The sequence below is a fragment of the Protopterus annectens genome, chromosome 3.part1, assembly GCF_019279795.1.
Source record: "Protopterus annectens isolate FY-2018-M chromosome 3.part1, PAN1.0, whole genome shotgun sequence".
In the NCBI taxonomy this organism is placed as follows: domain Eukaryota; kingdom Metazoa; phylum Chordata; order Ceratodontiformes; family Protopteridae; genus Protopterus; species Protopterus annectens.
The window spans coordinates 487,600,347-487,623,930 of record NC_056732.1 but is presented as its reverse complement, the minus strand read 5'-3'; the positions used below and the strand labels follow the sequence as shown (position 1 = coordinate 487,623,930).

At 38.7% G+C, this 23,584-nt stretch overlaps 1 protein-coding gene across 1 annotated transcript in view; it reads right to left on the bottom strand.

The window, feature by feature from the left end:
* TNFRSF11B (TNF receptor superfamily member 11b) overlaps window positions 1-23,584 on the bottom strand; it is a 305,409-nt gene that overhangs the window by 184,437 nt on the left and 97,388 nt on the right. The window contains exon 2 of the mRNA XM_044066927.1: window positions 17,099-17,471. Within this exon, the coding sequence (XP_043922862.1) occupies window positions 17,099-17,471 (373 nt within the window). The remainder of the gene's footprint in view (window positions 1-17,098; window positions 17,472-23,584) is intronic.

Below are 23,584 nucleotides of genomic sequence, written 5' to 3'. Positions count from 1 at the left end.
AAAAACTCCAGAGGTTCAGCAGATGACCCATTCCTCCCCATAGACAAAAGGATGAGTTCAAATAAACCGTTCATATGCAGAAACAGTACCTTCATCCAGTCACAGGGCCATAAAAATAGCATCACCCAGCCGTTGTTGTTAGAAGTCTGGTATCAGCAAAAAAGAGAAACACACTCCACAAAATCCATGCCCTTATGCCAAAGCAGTGAAAAAATCCAGTCGGTTGGACACAAACACGATAAAAATGCAAAAGTAGGCTCCTGCCTTGCTAGATGATGGCCACACAGAACGCCAACAGCAGGAACCCAACAAAGCAAACTCCCACAAAATCCATGCCCTTATGCCAAAGCAGTGAAAAAATCCAGTCGGTTGGACACAAACACGATAAAAATGCAAAAGTAGGCTCCTGCCGTGCTAGATGATGGCCACACAGAACGCCAACAGCAGGAACCCAACAAAGCAAACTCCAAATCACCCCAACCCGCACATATGACAAGTGCAAGGGCTCTATAGACCAAAGCAATACCAAAACAAATCAGAGCCAGCACAAAGTGTGATTTAGCATAGTTTAATGCATAAAAAATGTAACAACATGGGTGAAGGAGAAAAAAAGTATATACCGACCCCACAAACCAAACCAGTTTCGGCTTAATAGCCTTCTTCAGTCAAAGACAAATAGAGTACAAACTTTAGGATCAAAAAATCCTTATTATATAGTCATAGGCAGGTGCCAGAAAAACCTTCCCATTGGTTAATTTATAGATATTCATTTAAACGAGGAGGGTAAAGCCCCCCTAGTTTAATTATCCATTTTTTCTCCTTAGCATTTAAAACGCTGTACCAACGAACTTTATCCCTGCAATTTCCTATAATATGATCAAATAAGTGGCCAAATAAATTACCCAACTTGCATTGCAATTGGCCAGAAAATAAATATTATACACCATGGATGTATTTTTACTGCTGAATTCTCTGGTTTTATTTACCCTATGGCATCCCACCAATATATCTCCTGTCAATCTCTTCCTTCCATAGAGGCTATACTTTGGGCTCCCTGTTCAATCACTACAAAAGGTCAGACTATAGGGGGAATGCTTTAACCCAAAGAATATTGACAGGAGATATATTGGTGGGATGCGTCCCTTGCGGTCATTGTTCGCATTGCCATAGGGTAAATAAAACCAGAGAATTCAGCAGTAAGAATACATCCATGGTATATAATATTTCTTTTCTGGCTAATTGCAGTACAAGTTGGGTAATTTATTTGGCCACTTGTACATGCTCTGTGCTTTATGTGGGTCCAACCTCTAGGCCTCTCAAATTTAGACATGGGGAGCATATGAGTGAAATAAGACATACTAAGCAATCCAATGCCCTTTATAAGCACACTTGTAAACACAATACTTCAGTATTTAGATTTACTGTTATGGATCATATTATAGGAAATTGCAGAGATAAAGTTGGTTGGCACAGCATTTTGAATGCTAAGGACAAAAAATGGACAATTAAACTAGGGGGGCTTTTCCCTCCTGGTTTAAATGAATATCTATAAATTAACCAATGGGAAGGTTTATCTGGCACCTGCCTATGGCTATATAAGAAGGATTTTTTGATCCTAAAATTTGTACTCTATTTGTCTTTCACAGAAGAAAGCTATTAAGCCGAAACCGGTTTGGTTTGTGGGGTCAGGATATTTTTTTTTCCCTTCACCCATGTTGTTATGTTTATGCATTAAACTATGCTAAATCACACTTTGTGCTGGCTCTGATTTGTTTTGGTATTGCCTTGGACTATAGAGCCCTTACACTTGCCATATGTGTGGGTTGGAGTTCCCCATCCAATTACCCAAGTTTCATTTGAATTGGGTTAGGAAGGAACTCTGCTTCACAGCGATGGGGAGCATGTTCCAAAGAAGGGTAATCTCAGGGATACATACCCAGCAGGTCCTATTTATGCAACAAGCAAGGTTTACATTTTTAAAAGGGGTCATTCTGATGCTGATAGTTTTGCAGATATGCAGAAGGTTTGACAATGCTTTATTTGCCAGGCATAGATCTCCCCTCAACAACCTGTAGAAGACAAAATACAGGGAAAGGGCTTTGAGGTGGTCTGCGTAAGACATGTTATTTATGTCATGTATTCTTTTAGTAAGAAACCTCTTTGTACATTCCAATTGTTGGATGTGCCTAATTAGGTACATTCTAAAGGGAGAACTGGGCGTTATACTCAAAAACAGGTCTGATGAATGCTGAATATAGTAGAACAATGACCTCCTTGGATGTAGATGCCATACCTTTGTTTATGAATTGCACAACATAGAATGATTTCCTCACTACTTTAGACATGTGATGGTCAAAGGCTAGATTACTGTCAATGTGTGTCCCTAAGTCCATGACTACTGGGTTGACGCTTAGGGGTGTGTTGTCAATACAATATCTAACAGGGGTGGATGGCTTCCTGAAGGATACTATTATGCATGTCCTGGCATTTAGTTTTACTCCATGGCTCTGACGCCAAATAGTCTGTCTCAGCATTTCCTGCAGAACATTAGTGTCATTGGGGGGATTCTATGAGTCCTCCTAATTTGCACTCATCTACAAGTATGGTCAGCCAGAGGACTTAACAAAGGCTTTGACTTCAGATAAGCAGGTGTCAAGAAGGAGTAGTCCCAGGATCAATCCCTCAGGGATTCCACAGATGACAGGCCTCTTTGTAGAGGTGAACTCATCAATTCTAACTTTCTGGTACTGTCTGTCTGCCAGCTGGTTATTCAACGGGTGACATAAGGGTTTATGCCTAACCTCCTGAGTTTATCAACAATGCCCAAGTGGGATATTTTGTCATATGCCTTGACCAGATCAAGTAGACAATCTGAGGCATTTGGCCTTGTTCATTGCTTCCTTCTCAAAGAAGTTCACCAGGTGGAATAGGCATGACCTGCCCTTGACTAAACCACACTGGGTTGAGTCTAGTGTCTGGTGGTTTCCTACGTCGTTATTGATCATTTCCATAATTGTTTTCATGGCTTTGTATATGAGACTAGTGAGATGAGTCTGTAATTTCCAGGGTCTTTAGAAGGCCTGCCTTTGTGCATAAGGATGACACTTGCTGTTCTCTATTAGTGAGGTATGAAACCTGTTACGTAGCTACAGTTGAATAGTAGTGAGTCTAGAAAGCCTGACAGGTCATGTTTTGTGCTATATAGAAGGCAGAATGGAAAGATAAGTCAGCAAGCAAAGGAGAGTAGTATTGCTGAAACTGAATTCTTCACGTCTTGAGGTGAGTACCTTCACAAAGTGGGCCCAGTTTTTCACAAAATCTCACCAAGATGACACTGATATATAGACTGTATTTATATAGCATATATCATGAACAGAAATGGGTCAAAAATTAAAAAAAGATAGCTAGGTGCACAAGACCCAGGATAAAGAAGTGCCTAATCTGGTAGGTGCCCTGGTACCAGGAATGGAAAAAAATGACAGTGCAGAATCCTCAAACTAGGGAAACATTCCTACAATGAGGCCAGGCCACAAAGAAGGAAGCAGCAGTCCACAAAAATTGATAGGCCAAAGAACAGCCATAATGATGACAGAGTGGACTAGAGAGGATAAGAAAGAAATTATGTATTGTTACTATTATGCAAAAAGCCCAGAATTTCTATACACAAGATGTACAAAAAGATTAAGAAAGAAGTTAGAGGAAAGAAAAATACTTCCACAAGAAAAACTGTCAGAAGCCTCAAATAAAAAATTATGTTCATTAATACAACAGATTTGTGAAAAAACAGTATATAGACCAAGAAACTTTGATCTGTTTGGAAAAAGAAGCATCTGAGGAAGTGTGAAAATATAAACAACAAAACCTAGAGGTTTTTGAAAAGTATAAAATAAGAAATATGGACATGGGCAAGAAAGAGAGATTTGATATGCTGAAATATTTATGCAAAGGCGAAAGCCAAATCAACATAAAGAAGGAAGCTCCAAAGATATTCAAAGAGAAATACAGGCAAAGGCATCCAGATATAGAAACTTTCACAATAAAAAAATAATATCACAAAGAGGGAATGTAGAAAAGAAGATTAGTAAAGAAGTTAAAAAATTAGAAGTTGAAGTTATGGAGTGCCTGCAAAGTTAAGGATTTGGTGTAGACGTTCTAACACAGGTTACATCACAGCATGATGGAATGAGTCCCCAGATCAGAAAACATCTGAAGAAGAAATGTGGACATGGGAAAGAAAAAGAGATTTAATATGGTGTAATATCCATGCAAAATAGGAAGCAAAACTAATCAATAGAAAAAGAGCAGTACCAAAGATATTTGAAGAGAAATACAGGCAAAAGAATCTGGACATGGAAAACTTTACATTACAAAAAATAAGAAGATGAAGAGGAAAAGCAGAAAAGGAGATGAGTAATGGAGAAGTTAAAGAAATAGAAACTGAGGTTATGGAGTACCTGCAAAGTGAAGGGTTCAGTGTAGAAAATCTAATTCAGAAAGCACCACAACAGGATAGAACAAAGGACATCCAAATTAAGGGGAAACCAGTGGAACAGAACACAATCGGTCAGGCGCCATATGAAGATACTTTGGAGTCTTCCACAGGAAACCAGTAAAAACGTTTAGTTGAAGCTGGACAGTAAGGGAAAGAACACGAAACTGTGGAAACTCTGACGCACTCAATGCTGAGGAGTGATAGGCCAGTGAGTTCCCATATGACAGAGCAACAGAAGACACAGGATGAAATTGAAGAGAATGTGCCACAGGAAGATGCTATAGAAATTTCTATAGAATGCCCACAGGAAATGGAAAACAAAAAACGTGCCCTCATTTTAGAAGAAAATGAGCTAAGAAAAGAGTTGCTTGATTTAACAGAGATAGATAGACGTATTAAGATCAATGAAAGAAATAGACTGCAGAAGGTCAATGAAACCCAAAAAAGTCAGAAGTTTGATAAAACAAATGAACACAGTAATTAGGACTGTCCATAGAGATCCATGCAATAGAAAGGAGGGGAGAAATCAAATATCATCATGGAAGTATCGAACAGAGAAAACTGTAAAGCAGTTAAGGCAAGAAGAGTCACTGTTAGAAGGGTATACAAGAGGAAACAGATCAACAAACATATGTAAAAAGACAGATGTGATAAACGCAATGCTCAGTTTTAGAACAGATCAGGATTTATCATGCACTGTTACAAATAACCTAAAAATCTCAGCACAGGCAGAAAAACGTAGAAGATACACAGATAAATATAAAGGAAAAGTACAAAATAAGCAATTTATTGATGACCCAAAAACGCTTTATAAAGAAATGGGAAACAAGATAAAAGGAATTGAAAGACCACCTAAACAAGAAGAAATAGATATATTTTGGAGAAGTATTTATGAAGATCCTGTGGAAATGGATAGAAGTAAAAGAAAGTATAAGAAGTTTAAAAATACAGGATATAAAAACGGATGAAGTAACAGCCAGAGAGATTGAAACAAAGTTAAGAACAGCCTCTAATTGGAAAATCCCAGGCACAGATGCAGTACCTAACTTCTGGTTAAAAGTATTAACATCTTTGCACAAAGATTTAGCCATGAGTAAAAACTATTTATATGTGCACCCCAAACAGACACCAACCTGGTTAACAACTAAGAAAAAAACAATGCTCCTACTTAAGAGTGAACCTGAAAACTACCCTAAAAATTATAGACCAATAACTTGCCTTCCTACGACATATAAACTATACACTGGAATTGATGCAGAGTTTATAGCCGCTTAGAAGAAAACTCAATTATGGCAATAGAACAAAAGGGCAATAAAAGAAAGTCATATGGAAAAAAGGATCATTTGTTGTTAATCATAGTGGAGAACTGTAAAAAGGGGCAGAATCTAAGTATGGCAAGGATTGACTACAAAAAAGCATTTGATAGTATTCCACATTCATGGTTAAAAGAGTGCTTAAAATGTATAAGATATATCCTACACTGATCAATTAGATTACAGTGACAATGAAACAGTGGCAGACCACTTTGCAATTATGCCATGATAAAGGACAAATTATTATCCTAGGAATAAAAATTCAAATGGGGATATTCCAGGGTGACTCTTTTACCGCTGGTATTCTGTCTTGCCCTTAACCCATTAAGCTGTCTACTTAACAGCTTAGGCCATGGCTATAATTTGGCTCCTAGAAAACAACAAAGTGTAAAGACTTTTCATCTTCTCTTTGTCGATGATTTAATCTGTATAACTCATCAGATGAGGAACTGAAAACACAACTGCAAGTTGCCAAAACTTTTTCAGATGATATAAGAATGTCATTTGCTCTTGATAAATGTGCAGAAGCAACCTTTAAAGCAGGAAAACTGCAGTACCAAGAAAACATTGGTTTGGGACAAGAATGTGATATAAAAGAACTTGAGCAAAAAGGACAGCATAAATATTTGGGAACTGATGAAGGATAAATAATAAAACATGAACAAATGCAAATAAAACTTAGTAAGGAATACTTTAGAATATTTAAATTAATCCTGAAAACAGCACTGACAGCTAGGAACAAAATTCAAGCTATAAACCAATTTGCTATTCCTGTCCTGGCTTGCAGTTTTGGAGTGACTGACTGGCCCCAAAACGTGTTGGATAGACTAGACAAGAAAACAAGAAGGATGCTTTATGCTCACCAAATGATTTATAAAAATCAGCACATACCAAGATTATATATTCCCCGTTCTGAAGGAGGGATGGGCCTCCTTGAAACTGATTACATGTGTAGATCTGCAATCGTGGGACTGCACACATATCTGCTGACCTCACAAGACCCAAACATAGTGAAAGTTTTGAAACATAAGGAGAACAAATCTCTGCTTAATCTTGCAGAAGCATATTGGTATTAAGCAGGAATGGAAGTCAAACCAGAAATAGATAAAAATCAAGCAGCAACTGAATGTGCCAAGAAACAAAAGAAAGAATATAAGGTGATGGACCAAATGAGAAGGCAAGAAATGTGGAGAAGACTTCTTGTAGAACCTCATGTTGATCAGGATCAAGTGCAGGAATAGTTAAGGCAAGGCAAATTCAAATGAAGAGATAAAAGGTTAATACTGGCGGCCCAAGATAGTTGAATAAGTACACTTTGTTTTACAAAGTCCTTTGAACATGTGGGAGAAACAGACAAATGTAGTTGCACACCTCATTGCTGGTTGTGACATACTAATGGCAGGACTGTATACTGAAAGGCATAATAATATGGCAAGTCTGTTACACTGGGGATTGTACAAACATTATGGTATTGAAGTGGATGAAAAACACTTGAAACATGAGCCACAAAGCATCATAGAAAATGATGAAGTCTACATCACATGGGATCACCCGTTACCAACAGTTCAAAATCCAGATGCTAGAAAACCAGATATAGTGGTCCATGAAAATAAGACAAAAGTAGCACCAATCATTGAAACTGTCACGCCCAGTGACTACAGTGTCCTGCATACAGAGAGACACAAAGTCATAGAGCAATGTGGAAGAAAGATACCCAGAGAGTTCCAATAGTAGTAGGAGCAACGGGTCTTATAAAAAAGAATATGCAATCATATTTAGATATGTTACCAATAGATGCAACCCCATATGAAATGCAGGAATCATTACTGGGCATATTGCAGGTGCTGTGAAGAGCACTTCTGGCTAACATCAAAGATTGAAACAGTACTAACTTCATGAACTTTAAATCATACTCTGACTTAGGCATGGGGTCCATTCCCATCATGGGTATTAGAAAACCAAAAGGCTTGGAGAAAAGAAAAACGGCAGCCACAGATATTGTCTCAGCCCATTGATGCAATGTGTTTTGGCCTTAGTGAGAGCACTGAAGACCTCCTCGCTAATGATACTAGTGGAAGTTATATTTGATGGTATTTCCTGAGGGAAGGCTGGGGGAGAGGGGGGTAAAGTTAGAGCTGAATTTGTCTGCCAGTAGGTTTGCTAAGCCTTCTGGCTTGGTATAGGTGGTTGCATTATCAATGAGCTCTGCATACAATTGTGCATTGCCTTTGAGGTCGTGGACATAGGTAAAGAATGCCTTATGGTTGCTCTTGGCCTGGGATCTAAAATTGGCTTTGGTAGATTTTATTTGTCCTCTGAGTTGTTTAATTTGATGAAATTGCTTTTATCCTGCTGGGTGCTACACCTCCAATTTTTTCCCTTGATTTTCTTCCTTCTGTTATACAGCCCACTGATGTCATGATTCCAACCAGGGTGACTTGTTTTTTGTTAGTTCTGTACTGACTTCTGTTGGGTAAAGCTGCCTCTGTGCAGCTATTAACATGCTAATATAGGGCTTCTGTGAACAATTCCATGTAGACAGCAGTATTCTCAGGGTTTAGGAGGGCTTGAAATTTTGCCAGGTTATCACATAATAGTAGGAAGTTAGCCTTAAGAGTAGTTCCTGAACATTCCAGGGTTAGCTGGGGTTCCAGGTTTTATTTTTTTACCTCAAAGGAGACCATTTTGTGGTCTGACCTTACCAGAAAGGATATTACACTAGGGTTTGTGTGGCACTTTGCAATATTACTAAGGACCAGATCTGGTATTTTTGCACCCCTGGTTCGTGTATTGACAATCTTGTCCAGGGAGTTTGTTTATAAAATCCAGGGTTCTCTGTGCCAACACATTTAGTGTCATAGATGATTCCCAGTTAATAGAAGGGTAAAGTTGCTCAAGAATACGTATTGGGTTGGATGGTGACTGTTTCCAGTAAACTTAAATATGTGTTACAGATTTCCAGTTATATAGGGGGACCTCTAACTTGCAAGAAAGTGGTATGGGATTTTGCCTGTGATGATTTGGATGTGGAGAGGCTTAAGTGCATCATCTTGTTTGTCCAGTCTTGATGTATATTTATTTTTGATGTAATTTCAAGACACCGCCAGCTTTATTCCCTGCCATTGTTAATAGTTGGTCTAAATGTGTGGAAGGCATAATTAGCCTTGCACTGCTGGGGCACTCTCACAGCTTTAAACTATGCCTCTGTAACTGCATAGATGTTAGTGTTCTTTAGGGTGAGGAGAGTTTGTAGGGAGTAAATTTACTTGTTTAGAGTTGAGCAGTAAGTTGCTAAGTTGGAAGTATTTTCAGTTTGGCATTGCCTAAAAAAGGCACTATAGAAAAGTGTGACAGCCGTGCCCTGGCCCAGCAAGCAATGAGCCTCAATCCTCACCACTAACACCAGAGAGGTTGTCTCCAAGAAGAGGAAAGGATAACTAATACACACAGTAAAGTACAATTTCCCTTAAGTGTACACAGAGATCACAGTCAGTCTGGGGTTGGTTGCTCTTTTGCTCACCAAGTCCCCAATAAGACTCCCCACTGGCACAGCTATAGGGTCCAGGTTTCAGCCAAACTGGGCAAGCTAAAACCTCCAGCACTCTCTCTGTCCAACCAGTACTTCGTGTCTCTGCCCAGGTAGCTGATACACACACACACACACACACACACACACACACACACACACACACACACACACACACACACACACACTTTGAGAAGAGGTTATACAACCACGCAGGCTTTCCTTGGAAAAGGCTGGCACAGGTTCTCGAGCTGTGCCCCTATTACCCAGACCATACAGTAGTAATTTCTGCCACCAACCAGTTAATTATCAGCTACTAAAAGGCCCTTAAAAGGGTGTCCAATTATTACTGTGTAATATTATAATCCAATGGTAGTATGGCTAATCAGTCTCAAGGCTTATTGGAAGGGCTTATTACAATAAACACTATAAATATATAATGTACTCTAAAGCATACTTTATCTCTACATAAACCAGCCACAGATAGAAGGTTTTAAAAATATTTAAAAATAAATAATTAAAACACAAGACAAAACTACTACACCACAGAGATATCTAAGGGTTCAGAGATCACACAGAAAGTTAAAATAATACAGTAGTACAGGTCTGATTTCAAAGAAAAATACCTAATTAATCTTTACTAGCCTTAACTATTCCTACAAGAAATCACAGTGCTAAAACTTGCATATGAGCAAAAGGCAAAGTGCTAAGTTAGATGTCCAAAGTCAAAATGCTAACAGTCTCTAACTGAAAAACAGTTTTAAAACACTAACCAACAGCTCTGCTGAGGCCCTCCCAAATTACATCATTTTGACACTTAGGTTTTCCCAGTATTCGTATTGCATCATCTTGACACCTGGTCTGAGTTCCCAGGCCACAAACTGCATTATTTAGCAATCTAACACCTGCTCAGAAACTTACAACAATACAAGACATTTCACATATACACTCTAGCAGAAACCAGAGCAATAAAGCACCTTCCACATGTAAATTCTGGTCATAAACTTTAGCCTTAAAACAATGGGCATGAAACCTTTATCCAGACTCAATGGAGCAGACTTGTAAAACATGAAAGGGTCACAACATGCTTCACTGGGCCAGTAGAGTGCAATGTGGTCACATATTTTGCAGTTCCACATTTCGCAGTATTTTTTTACACTCAAGAAAACATACCTGTATTTTACATTTATTTGTACAGTTGATAGAATTATGTATCAAATTCTATTTGACTAGGCTGGCAGCCTTTGCCTATCTCTCCCCGATCATCACATTGAGGAAATTTTTTTAGCTAATATTTGAAAGCTTAGAGGGGAGAGGTACAGACCATCCATGGCAAAGCAGCATGGTCTGTTGATCATCTCTTTCAATACTGACAAATATTGTGCCCCCTTAGAATGACACTAGAAACTAAACCAATTATTAAAGTCAGTCATCTTCTGTTCATATTGTGACATCATCCTTGGAAAAGGTAGAGTGCTACTCAATGCTAGGCTCATACAAGCCTGGGATACATATTCTGAGAGCTTTATAATGTCTCTTTTCATATAGTCAAGGAAAGTACATCTTAGATCACCTTCACCCATATTGACTATGACAGATTCATACTGATACGTGTGGCTCAGTGACTTGAGTGTGTAATATGGCAGATCCTGGCCCTGATAAGCAACTGACCATGACTCTCTACCTACTCAGTCTGGTGAGAGGGACATCAATCTGTCTCACAATGGAACCTACACAGACTACAATATTCAGTGGTGTAGTGGCTTACTTATGGGCTTAAAAGTGGAGTCTCCATGATATGTGGTTGTATGTGATGTGGGTGTTGTTTTGAAAGAGTGCATTTGGAGCTGGTGGGGGTATTTGTTATGCTTTGTCTAGGAAATTCCTGGGTTTGAGGAAGGGTGCATTTAACTGCCTCAGCATAAGTGGGTCTCTGTCTGCTTTGCACAGTGTCTGCTGGTGCAGCTTGTGTACTACTAACAGGACTGACATTAGGAGAGATTTTAGTGGGCCTCCAGTGTCATTGTATAAATACAACTCTCACATTTCTTTATCAGTTTGTTTTAGAATTAGCTGGTTGTCAGTAAACATTAGGCAATTTCTACATTGCCTCAGGATGTCCATATCCACCAAGCTGTAACACAGATAGTGGAAAATTTCATATCCATTGTAACAGACTTTTTTGTTGATTAGACTGGTGTGGTGAAAATATAAAGTCAGGAGCATATAGTTTGCAACTCTGGGGGTAAGTGCTTCTCAGTGAAAACTAGTTGCCCTGTGTGCAGCTGGGTGTTGTTGAAATTTCAAGGTTGCTTTTGCAGAGAAAATGTCAACTCAGGGTGCTTCCATTTATACAGGGCACTGGCAAACCACTTGAGGGGGCAACTACTAAAGGAGACAGACAATTCATGGATGAAATATGTAGGTAGATATTCTGAATTTAGGTTAGACATTAGCTAATCAAACAGTAGTTACTGAAATGAAAAAAAAATGAAAAATGATAAATAGGGAGGATTCAACTAAATGGCTGCTACTCAGCTACTAGTAGTGTTGGTGCCACCACAGCTCCATGCTGCTGTGATACAATGTCCCTCTGCTTCTTCTCTCACCAGAAGCAAAACAGTAGCACTAATCACAAGATGAGAAGCAGGACACAGGCTCTTTGGTGATCAACAGTCTTGTCCCAGATGAGGTTGGGGGGGGGGTCATGCTGCAGTAGGCATCCTGGAGGTGGACTTATGGCTCACCAAGCCACCACTTGGTGGAAGCCCATATTAGCAAGTACATGGGGAAGGGTACTGTGAGTCTCTGTGAGTAGACCATCCCCCCACCTCCATCTATGGGTGGGGTTAGGGACTTACACAAAAAGATACGGTCATCAGCACAATGCTAGTGAGAGGGAAAACTCCTTGATGTCTACCTGAACGATGGTTTGCTAGGCAGCTCTCATCTGAATACGAGGACTCCCTGCTGCTAGGAAATGAATAGATGCTAGTTCAACAGGGAGAGGCTAGAAGGCTTGATGTTCAGCAGACAGAGAGGAGAAAGGAGAAACACTTATAAAGAAAAAAAATAAAAATTTGGAATCTCAACAAAACATTTTACAATGCTACCATAACATTAAATACTGGGGATTATTCTGTTTCCATTCTGGTGGAAATCTCTTCAGTTTTGGTTTGGATCATTGTACAATTTGGCTCTTTGATATGCTGACCTGCATATGTGTTACCCACAGCTCCTACCAGGAGAAAGCTACAAGTAGTTACACCCCTGCAATGTTTGGATGAGAGTACTGATCATAAAGAGTCTGTAACCTAATCTGCAGGAACCATACTGTGATTAGAACTACTGTTATGCTTCTGTCACAGAAGGATCAAAGGCTCACTGATATCCAGCAGAATGTAGCTGGAGTAAGATCAGCAATGACTGTGGCCAGATAGTATCCAATAGTTAAATCACAACTATTCAACATTCTTGCCAAACCTAATTCTGTCTTTTCACTAAGTACTGCTGGATTATCTACCATCAAACCTAACTTTGGACTATCACTAAATATTTCATCAATACATTTTTGGGTCTACCATAATTCAACCTCTGAATACTGCAATCAGTCATATTCCTCCACCACCTAGCAACATGGATTAACAATCTGCTCTCATACCCAGCTGTGGCCATTCTGACAGCATTAGGTTTTGTATAACAGTGTCATAACTGCCTTATACTAACCATCTGTTCATACCTGCTATCAAGTTACAGTATAACCTACGATAAATGGCAATATTAAATAAACATGGAAGCAGACCTCTCGCATCAGCCCACCAATGGTAAGCATACCTCCATAACACACTACTAGGCCTGTAACATATGCTGTGATTGCAAAGAAAAATGCCAAAGCCTCCTAAAACCTAGAACACATTTTAAAAGATCCCAGCCTCCAGGGCACAAGGCAACACCTCCTGCTTCTCCACTCACACACACTGAAAATCAACATAGCTTACCAAAGAGTCATGTGGAAAGCAGGCCTAAGCCAATAAGCCCCACTAAGTCTATTTCCACACATGGAAATGTTTTAGTTAGTTAGTTGTTTTGGTTAGTTAGGTATACAGACTCCTCAGTTATCAGACTGTATGCTGCTTGGCCAGTACCAGAATTAATAATGTTATAAGGGTCCCGAGGTTCCTTAAATAAAACAAGTATGTCTGCAACCTAATGGCCACATAGCAAGGAATATTCCACTCTTTACTCTTTGTTAAGAGCTCGTCTTAAGATTACAAAAATGGATAACTGTAAAGGAAAGGTATAAAACTGATTATTTTTGCACTCCCTTACACAGTCTACAAGCTTTTTGGAACTTGTTGTACATCAGCACATTGCTTGTCCTTTTTCTCAAAATAATTGCAGAACTTCATCATTACTACAATATCCAAGTCATCACCTTCAGATTACGGAATTATGAGAGGGTCAGACACAAGCTTGAAGTGCTCAGCTAACATCTATATGGATAATCAACATGTTTTTGCACTAAATTTTTGTAAATGTTTTCTAGTTAAAAACAACAAGAGATGTTGAAGTACCATGACCTTTAGAACATTGCTGGAAATAATTCAGAAGTCTAAACAAATAAAAATAATAAATTAACTGAAGAGAACTAATTATTGAGGTTCTTAATATGAGCAACAGAGATGTGGTTCTTTGTTAGTTTGTAAAACAATTTGTTAATTAGGAATTTCAAAATGGAAGACCCATTTTCAGTGGAGTTCTGAAAAAGAAAGTCTCCAAATACTACAAATATAAAGCAGTTTGTTTTATACAGTATAATGCATCGGTCATAGAAAACACTACATTACATGATACCATGGTAAAATGAAAGGAAGCAGATAGTCTAAGTAAGTAATATCCAAACAGCTAACAAAATAGAACTAGCAACAATGACTGATAACAGAATGAGGCAATGTATATAGAAGGACTGAATGTAATAAAATGAAGGCTGATATAAATGAAATGGGCATCCAGCAAAAATGAACATAACAACACTGTAAGTAAAATTTATGGGCAAGGATATGAAATAACAAGCAATGAAACATAAATTGATACTAAAGTTAACACAGAAACACCATGAAAGTAATGAATTTGGCTAATAAACGGTAAAGAGACAAAGATATGTTAACCACATGACTAGGGAAAAGTTTGACTTTAGAGCTACATTTATTGATATGTCAGGTAAAAAGAAAAGGCAAGCTGAATTAAGTTATTGTACATATTCAGATTTTCTTTGAAAGAAAATTACATTTAAAGCCTTTTGAACATTTATCTGCAGTGGATAAGGGTGAAGAAATTGGGCAATTTGTTCCAGAGGTTACCTATACAATAGAATATCCACAGTACTGGAAGGTTTGAATATGAGGATCAGCAGTAGTTTCCATGGAGTAGGTAATGCTACAGTAGTAATGGAATCATTGACAACCTGAGTAATGGGAATGGTTTGGAACAGGTCAAAAGTCTTCAGAATTTAGGGTAAACTCTCTCAGTCACTGGACATCCATATGAAATAATGCATTTAAGTTGTTTACTGTTTGAATGGTAATGGGTCTAAGGATAAAACATGGAGAAAATCCAAGAAACTGAAAGGGAAGGACATCTGAGGCATGCTGGTGAAAGGTTGACAGAGGGCACAGACTGGTTAGGTGTACAGCAAAGACACCCACAAGTGTAAGATCTGAGCCAGTTGATCCATTAATTTTATTTTCTAATTACATTTGACTCTGCAGCCCAACTCATTGCTGAAACAGGACTGAGAAGGCCCTATTTGCAGTTAAAGAATAAAATAATAAAAAAGATAAAAAGTAAACAGTACAGAAAATATTTGGTTAAGTTGTGAAATACAAGTCCTGAACCATTAGTCTTTGCAATCTACATTGAGGAAAGAAGTATGCATGAACCAGAGGCCTTTAAGGAAGTGTGGAAGAAGAACAGAACGTGAAAATTTGTAGGGCTTAACAATGTAGGCAGGGTTTGTATGCATCCTGAAACAGAGCTGAATTAGGCTGGACAGTGTACAACTGGTCTAAGAAGATATTTGGGAAAGCAAAAGTTAAGTCTATCCCAGGTTTTAGCAAAGTGATGAATACTACAGTCACCCATAAGGATAATATCATGCTTAAAAAATAGAAAAGAAATAAACTAGAGTTTATTTTTATTTTAAACAAGTAGCTCAGTGGTGTGAATGCTTACAATGTTAAGATTTTGATGACTTCATAGTAGGCACTCATAAAGCAATCAGCTATGTTTTTATTCACTTTTTTGGGAAAAAAAGACAAACGATGCATTTGTGTTTACTAGAAATAATAAGTAAGGTACATCACCTGCTATTTCATCTGAGCTGAAGCTGTGATATTATGATATTGTTCTGTATAATGGAAAAAATGCATTCCTTGTTTGAGACAAGATTCTAAAACTGCAACACTGTTTGGTTTATTAAGCTTTACTCAGCCTTCACAAGGCCAATCAGTGAACATAATTCCTCCTTTGGCATGCATTTGTCAGACATGTGCAACAACTGGAGCACCCACCTTAAGCACCTTAAGGCCTAAACAAAGTGTCCTACATGGACTGACTCAAAGAACTGTCACTATACTTGGTATCCAACAGACTTCTGAGAGACAATCTTTGTCTGCCGTACAAGGCATCCTCCAACCAAATATTGATGGATTTACTGTACATCAGCAAATCAAGAGGCATCAGAAAGTCTAGGGATCTAAACCTCTTCTGCTACATGAACAGAATGGTTTGGAGGGGCAGGTATATCACAGAGGATGCTGCTGCTGTGGAACACACTCCCCATCCACATCAACATAAAACAAAATTCATCCCTGTCTACATTCAAGCTTAGTTTGGATATATGGATGGGAAACAGAAAGTTTACCCCATGACTGCCTCCTGTACTACTAATGGAAATAGGTAGCTTTTAAATGCTTTATCACATGTGTAGGTCCCCTCCAATTATCTATGGTATGATCTAAATTATTCTCATTAGGAGTAATATATAATTATTGACTAAGGAATGGGTAAGGCCAATCTGTAACCAAATGGGATAGGTTAATTTGTGCTCAAAAAGGGAGATCGGCTAGGCTTAAAATGGCCCTCAATGGCAGCTAGCCTAGTACTTACCTATGAACCTATAGCTATGAACATCTGACACATTGTTTAAGGATTAAACTCCATGCTAGGAACCAACTGTAGGAAATATTATTCAATAAAGTACACTTCTGATTTTGTGTTTTTGCTTACTTAAGAGAAAACTGCATTAAGGCTATCCCTTAATCAATAAGCCACATGTTTTTTTTTTCTGTCTGACATAAATCAAAGATACATTGTGCACTTACAGTACTCATTCATTCATTCTTTAACTGTGTCTTAATCTAATTTATTGCTTTAGGGAAGGTGCAGCCTTTCCCTGCTCTCAGTAAGTGCTAGATTTTCTTAGGATATAAACACTCTCACGCACACACAGCTCACAAGACTGAGCATATTTTTGGGAAACTGAGGGAAATTGGAGGACCCAGTGAGACCCCTCAAAGACATTTCCATAGACAAGTGTCTTTTAATACATTGCTATAGACATACAACTTATACTACATTGCCACACATGCACCTTACAATACATTTCTATAGACATGTGTGTTATAATGCATTGCTGCAGACAAGCATCTTAGAAAACTGCATTTAAATCTTACAAATGAAACATTAAAATGAGTTACATTTACAAACCTTTTGCTGCTACACCAAATCCAGGTAAACATTTTGTATGTTCAGAACAAAATTCTATGTCAAGGTAGTATCCCTCTTGGCACTGACATATCCTCTTGTGAGTGCTGTTACATTCCTGTTTAACATACTGAAGCTCCTTGCAAAAAGCATCACAAAACTGACACTCTTCTTCTGCATTCCAGGCCTCGTTATAATGTTCATCTGGACAGGGTGCACACTCTGTTCTCTTTTTTGCTGTGCAGTGAGATTTGACATAAGTACCTGGTGGGCATTGGTTGCAAAATAAGCCTTGAGAGGTGAGACGATCCAGATGAAAGTATTGAGGAGGAGTGATTATTACATGTACAGCTGATGTACTTGAAATGGCAAACAGCTGAAAAATACAAAGGCGGTTAAATGTTATTCCAGGGTCACTCATATAAAGCCGCACTAACCCAAGGCTTATTTGTACTAAAACCTTTCAGTAATTACACATACAGGCTAAGCTGTTATGTGTAATATTTAATTTAGCTAGCATATTGGCATACAATCACATCAAAATCTCAAACATCACAAATTCAGAATGCAAAAAACTTCAGCCAGTTTCACTGAATCACAAAACATCAGATCAGTGGCATTGGCTCTACCATAGATCCTGTAGAGAGAGAGAGCAAGTATTTTTGCCAGTGTTTGTTAGTTAGCTAAATTGAATTCAATCTAATTTTTAATCAGTTCCACAGCAACCAAATGGCATTCAACATTTTGTACTACACACCTGCAGATATATCCAAATATGTATTGTTTTCTAACTATTAAATTATTTATACACCTTTCTATTGTCCAACAGTTACAGGATAGCAATTTTATAAAATCTAGATACAGAGGATTCACTATGTTCTCATTTATTCAGATCCCAGTATTAAGTACTTAATTTAAATAAATCTTTACTTAGAGCTATCTTTTCTCCATGACTTTCAAGATTTATTACTATACAAATAAGACAGGTCCCAGGATTCATGAAATTCCATGTAGGCTTTGCACACAGCCTAGACGGAGTTTACATGTTTGTGCAGCAGTGTATGGTAGCACACAATGTATATTAATGGTGCACTGCTCACTAGGTTTTGTGGCTGGCAATAGAGTTGCCAACAAGGAAACTGTGTAAACAAATGTGGATACAATTCTGTTTAAAGCAGAGCACCTACAGCCCATGGATTTGCACAGAATGCCACAATGACTACCAGGGCTTCACAGATGGCTGTGAATCTTTTAGTGCAACACATCTCCACAAAGGCCAACATAGATTTTGCATAGACATGTGGTACAATGAAACTCAAACATACCTGCCATCCTCTTTGAGCAAGATATGTGGATAAAGGCATACATAATGGGGGGGGACAAAGACCCAAAAATAGGGACAGATGTTTAATATTGCACTTCCAAATGTAGAAAGTTGATAGAATAAATGGGTTGTACATTTTCATGAACTTTCTGAAGAGCATGAAGTTTGAAACTCAAATGTCAGTCACCGGTTTCTGATTTCATTCCACAATGACATGCCAATGATTTGCCAGAAAACAAAAATGTATGAGGAAAAGATCACAAATATGAGACAAAACAGGACATCCTGCACAAATTATGACAGTTGAGAGGTACAGACTCAAATGTATGTAATACTGAGTAACATCAGTCTAGAGATCACTCCAGTCATATGTCAGAAAGTCACAAATTTGATAAGAAAAATATCTGGACATCCTGGGAATATCTGGACAGTTGAGAGCTATGAATATGAAGTATATGGACCAAACACAGTACAGGACAGTGTACCTACAGTTTAGAGTATTGAGATAACCCATTCCTGGAATTCTGTACTGAAGCTGTCTTAATGATGTATAATAGGACATGGACTGCCATGTAAAGTGATCACTCAGGGGGAAGTGTGTGCATTGAATAGAGACACACAGATGACTTGTAGGAATGAACACCGGGAAAGAGAACAGGTGAAATTCCCTCATGTACAGCAAAGGAGGGCATGTATGGAAAATGGTTGTAAAAGCAACATCAAACACATACCTCTATGGTACAGTATGGACTGTACAGTTATAATGTGTTGTCTGTGCTGTCACCCAAGGTGACATAACAATAGGGAGGATGTGTGTGTGAGATAAGCATCCTTACATCAATAATGCAGAGGACATCTATCAGGGATCTGACATGCAATTGGGGTACAGTGCATACTGTGATGCTGTGCAAACTGATATGTCTGAATACGAGTGTACCCTTAGCAGAGGTCTACAGCAAGGTGTCCACAGGTAAAGGATCATGGAAAACATTACAAGAACCAACCACAATCATGGACAATATCAGAGAAATACCATCACTAATCTCTTGCCTCTGACATAACATGTGTGATGGAGAGTGATAAGAGATGAGCCTGCACACACACACTTGAACAACTATTATGAAACATCCACACTCTATAAGGATAACCATGCATGCTGTTCTGGCACTGTAACATCTGCTAGAGGTGTTAGGCGGGACACTGCTATACTTGTATGCAGCAGTATGGGCAATGCAGGCTAGTTGCCTAAGGTGCATTGGATAAATACATGGCACAAGCCACACTATCACAAATGATATATATGTCATTAATGCTGTAAAATACCTTGGTATGTAGTGTGTACATAAATAAAACAGGTAGCACACATGCTTCTGCTGTGACAATGTGATTGGTGTTCTGCACCATCAGACAGTCATGTATATTCCACAGAAAGAATACACTGTGTGACAGTGCACACTGTGACAAAGGTGGCACACTTCAGTTACACATCACTGGAAGATGTGTATGGAGGTTCATGAAGAAGGGTGCATCGTACGCAGTTATTGGTGAGATGAAGGCTGGGAACCATGAAGATATTATGGCTTCTTATGTGCATGGAATCCTGGACACCCAATCTCTCTGCCCTAAACCTAACACTTTCTGCACAAATGCCTGCCATGTATACCACAGATCAAGAACAATGAAATATGATGATTTCCAGCCAATTCCAGATATTGCATTTACTGGGAGTGCACACAAATGATTGTGCTCTGCTTACCATCATGCAAACAAAGTTCTCAGCAGTGCACACCTCTGTGCACTGCATTTGCACAAGGGTAAGCAGAGTGCAACAGTGCCAAGCAGTGTGACATCACATAATTGCAGTTGCTATTTCAAGGGTATTGGATGTACAGGCTGTTGTGTATGTATTAGGCAAATGTGAAGGCCATGGCACTCCAGATAGCAGAAACAAGAATTAGTACATAGTATAGCCACAGTCATACAGCTGATAATAAATGTGATAATACACAGATATATACAGAAATAACTAACAATACTAGTGTCTCAGCCCTCATACATATATATCATTCATATCAGCTCCATTATGTCAAGTGTTATAAGTGAGAGTGACTATAATGGAAAGTGGAACAACAGTAAAAGTGAATGGAATATGCTGTATTCCAACCCACGACCATGTGTAGGGAAGTCATACACTTACACCTATTGTCACAAGAAGGTTGAGAAAACACTTGGCTATGTTGCAGTTCATTCATATAAACTGCAATATCACAACAGTAAAACAAAAGTTGTACACCCTGTACTAGAACCCAGGACCATCTCTACTCCAGTCCGAAACTTACACCTGCTGCCACAGGACTAGTTACATGACATTTCCTATTTTACTAATCATTCTTAATGTCTTGCTTCTAACCACAGCACAATGTCACTTTATGGGTTTGCAAGCTGTCTAGTAGTATTAATTGAATGCATCTGTTTTTTATTTTTGGTTATCTGGGTCTTGTCTGCTTCCTGGGTGGGACAGTTATCCAGTTTGCACACTACCATGCCTTGTGCAAACCAGACAAGCATAGCCAAACCTGACATCCATTTTTCCTCCATCTCCTGTGTTTGTGCTAAGTGGCACATCATGAAACACTGGCCAATGGAAAAAAAAAATAGAAAAATGAAAGAAATGGAGAGTAGATGAAATGAGGAAAAGCAATCTATGACATACACACTAGAAAATGTTAGCACGCATGAGATATTTCTACACAGGTATGGATTTAACTCTCTCACTTCAATGTATCTTCAGAACACAGGATGGGTGCCTTATCCCTCTTTGCTACGTAAACAGCTTGCAGCAAAGAACTTAACTCAATATGCACACAATCAACTACAACAGCATCTACAATGATATCAAACCATACAAGTGTTACTTGTACATGTCTCATTTTTGAATGTAGTGCACCTAGAGATCATACAACTGGTCATGATTATTGCTTGCAAATATGCAGCTGTATTACATTTCTCTGTTTGTTGTCCATTTTTCATTTATCTGAGCAGTAATCTGAGACATGCAGGGTGTAAGCCATTCTGTATCATTGCCCTTAAAATGTGTGAAGATATTAAGTGGAAATATCATATGCAGTTGCCAACAAATGAAGGGCAGGTTGGATGTTCAGGAACACAACCTGTGACTTGTGTGCTCCTTACTTACATTTCCAGCCTTACATCAAACAATTTGTAGATCTAATCTGACACATCCAGTGGAAGTAAGGCAGCCTACAGTGCTGGTCTGTTTACCTTCTCCTAACCACTAATCATTCACAGTGGCAATCCATTAAAAACAAACACTGAGGGAGTGTCTGCACTTTGTTTACATCTCCGATATGGATCCAATGTTGGGGGGATTCAGCAATTCTAATGATTTCACACCTCATTTGCATATTCACAGTGCTAACAGCTCTGAATCTACACCATATAAAAAGGCAATCATGCAGCTAGGTGAACTGATGATGAGGAGACTTGTTTATGTTGGGAAGACTGCACATAACACTTTCTTCACAATATATCTGTACAGAGGAGCACTGAACATCAGAAGGTATGCTTCCATTTGGACAGCTACATACTGCACATGCTGGATTCTATTTAAGAAAAATCTGCAGCAAAGGCCTTTATACTTTTATCTGTATACATTAGTGTACTGATGGCATGGGCATGTTTGCCAATAAATTAAAATGGAATGCTGTATGATAAATATGTGCGAACATTTCAGCAACAGTTCCTTTGATAGCACTTTTCATAGGTTATACATTCATAGGTGATTACTAGGCTAATGACCACAAGGGTCTTTTTAAGCCTAGCCATGCACCCAAATCTCTGACAAGTTCTAATACCCTTAATAAGTGTAAGCATGGGCCTGGGAGGTGAACCATTACAGGTTACCTGTGTCCAGTACAGACATAGATGCCAAACCAGGGATGAATTTTTTGTTTCCCATCCAATTGTCCAAGTTGCACTTGAATTGGGTTAGGGAGCAATTCTGCTTCACATGGATGGGGAGTCTGTTCCATAGACAGGGTAGTCTCTGAGATACATACCTATCTCTACAGTAAGTCCTATTTATATCACAAGCAAGGATTAAGTCTTTAGAATGGGTAATTCTGGTGCTGTTTGTTTTGTGAATATGCATGAGGTTCATCACAGTGGGGTTCGACAACAGATCTCCCCTCAAAAGCCTGTAGGAGGGGACAGAATACAGGGATAGGGCCTTGAGGCAGTCTGTATAGGACATATTACTTACGCCCAGTATTCGTTTAGTGTGGAACCTCTGTGGACATTCCAATTGTTGGATATGCCTGGTTAGGTACATAAAGAGGGCATTGTACTCAATGACAGGTCTGATGAATGCCAAATACAGTGGAACAATAACTTCCTTGGACTTAAATGCCATACCTTTGTTTATAAGTTGTGCAACATTAAATGATTTCCTCACCACTGTAGACATGTGATGATCAAAGGCTGGATTACTATTTATGTTGTGTCCCCAAGTCCCTGACTACTGGGTGAACTCTAAGGAGTGTGTTGTCAATATGATAGTTACCAGGGATGGATGACTTCCCAAAGGTTGCTATTATGCATTTCTTAGCATTTAGTTTTAGTCCATGGGTCTGACACCAGTTGTTTGCATTTCAAAGATGGTTCGTTAGCAAATTGTGTCATTTTTTTCTGTTCTTTTTTTTTTTGTGGGGGGTCAAAGGTCAGTTAATGTTATGGCACAATCAAGGACATGTTGCTCTTGTTACTCTCCTTGTTTTGATCCTGCCTGTTGTTCTATTTCACATATGTAGACTGTTGTATGTTTCTACAGGGAGTAATACTGAGTGGCTACCTTTTCTACTTTATCTGGAATCAATTATTCAGTACTTATGTGACACTTATGTGTATTATCCTTCTATTGTCTTTTAGGGCACCTAGGAATATGCTACCTCAGGTGTGTCAATCCACAGAGACCCCCCCCTTCAACAATCTTGACAACCAGGTCATAGTGGATGCCTTTAGGCAACATAGTGCTTTTCTGCTGGAATGATGATGGGGAGATACGGCAAGTAGGATACAAATTTGGCAACAGATAGTTGCTGATCTGAATGCCATGGATGGCCACAGCAGAACATAAAATGCAGGTG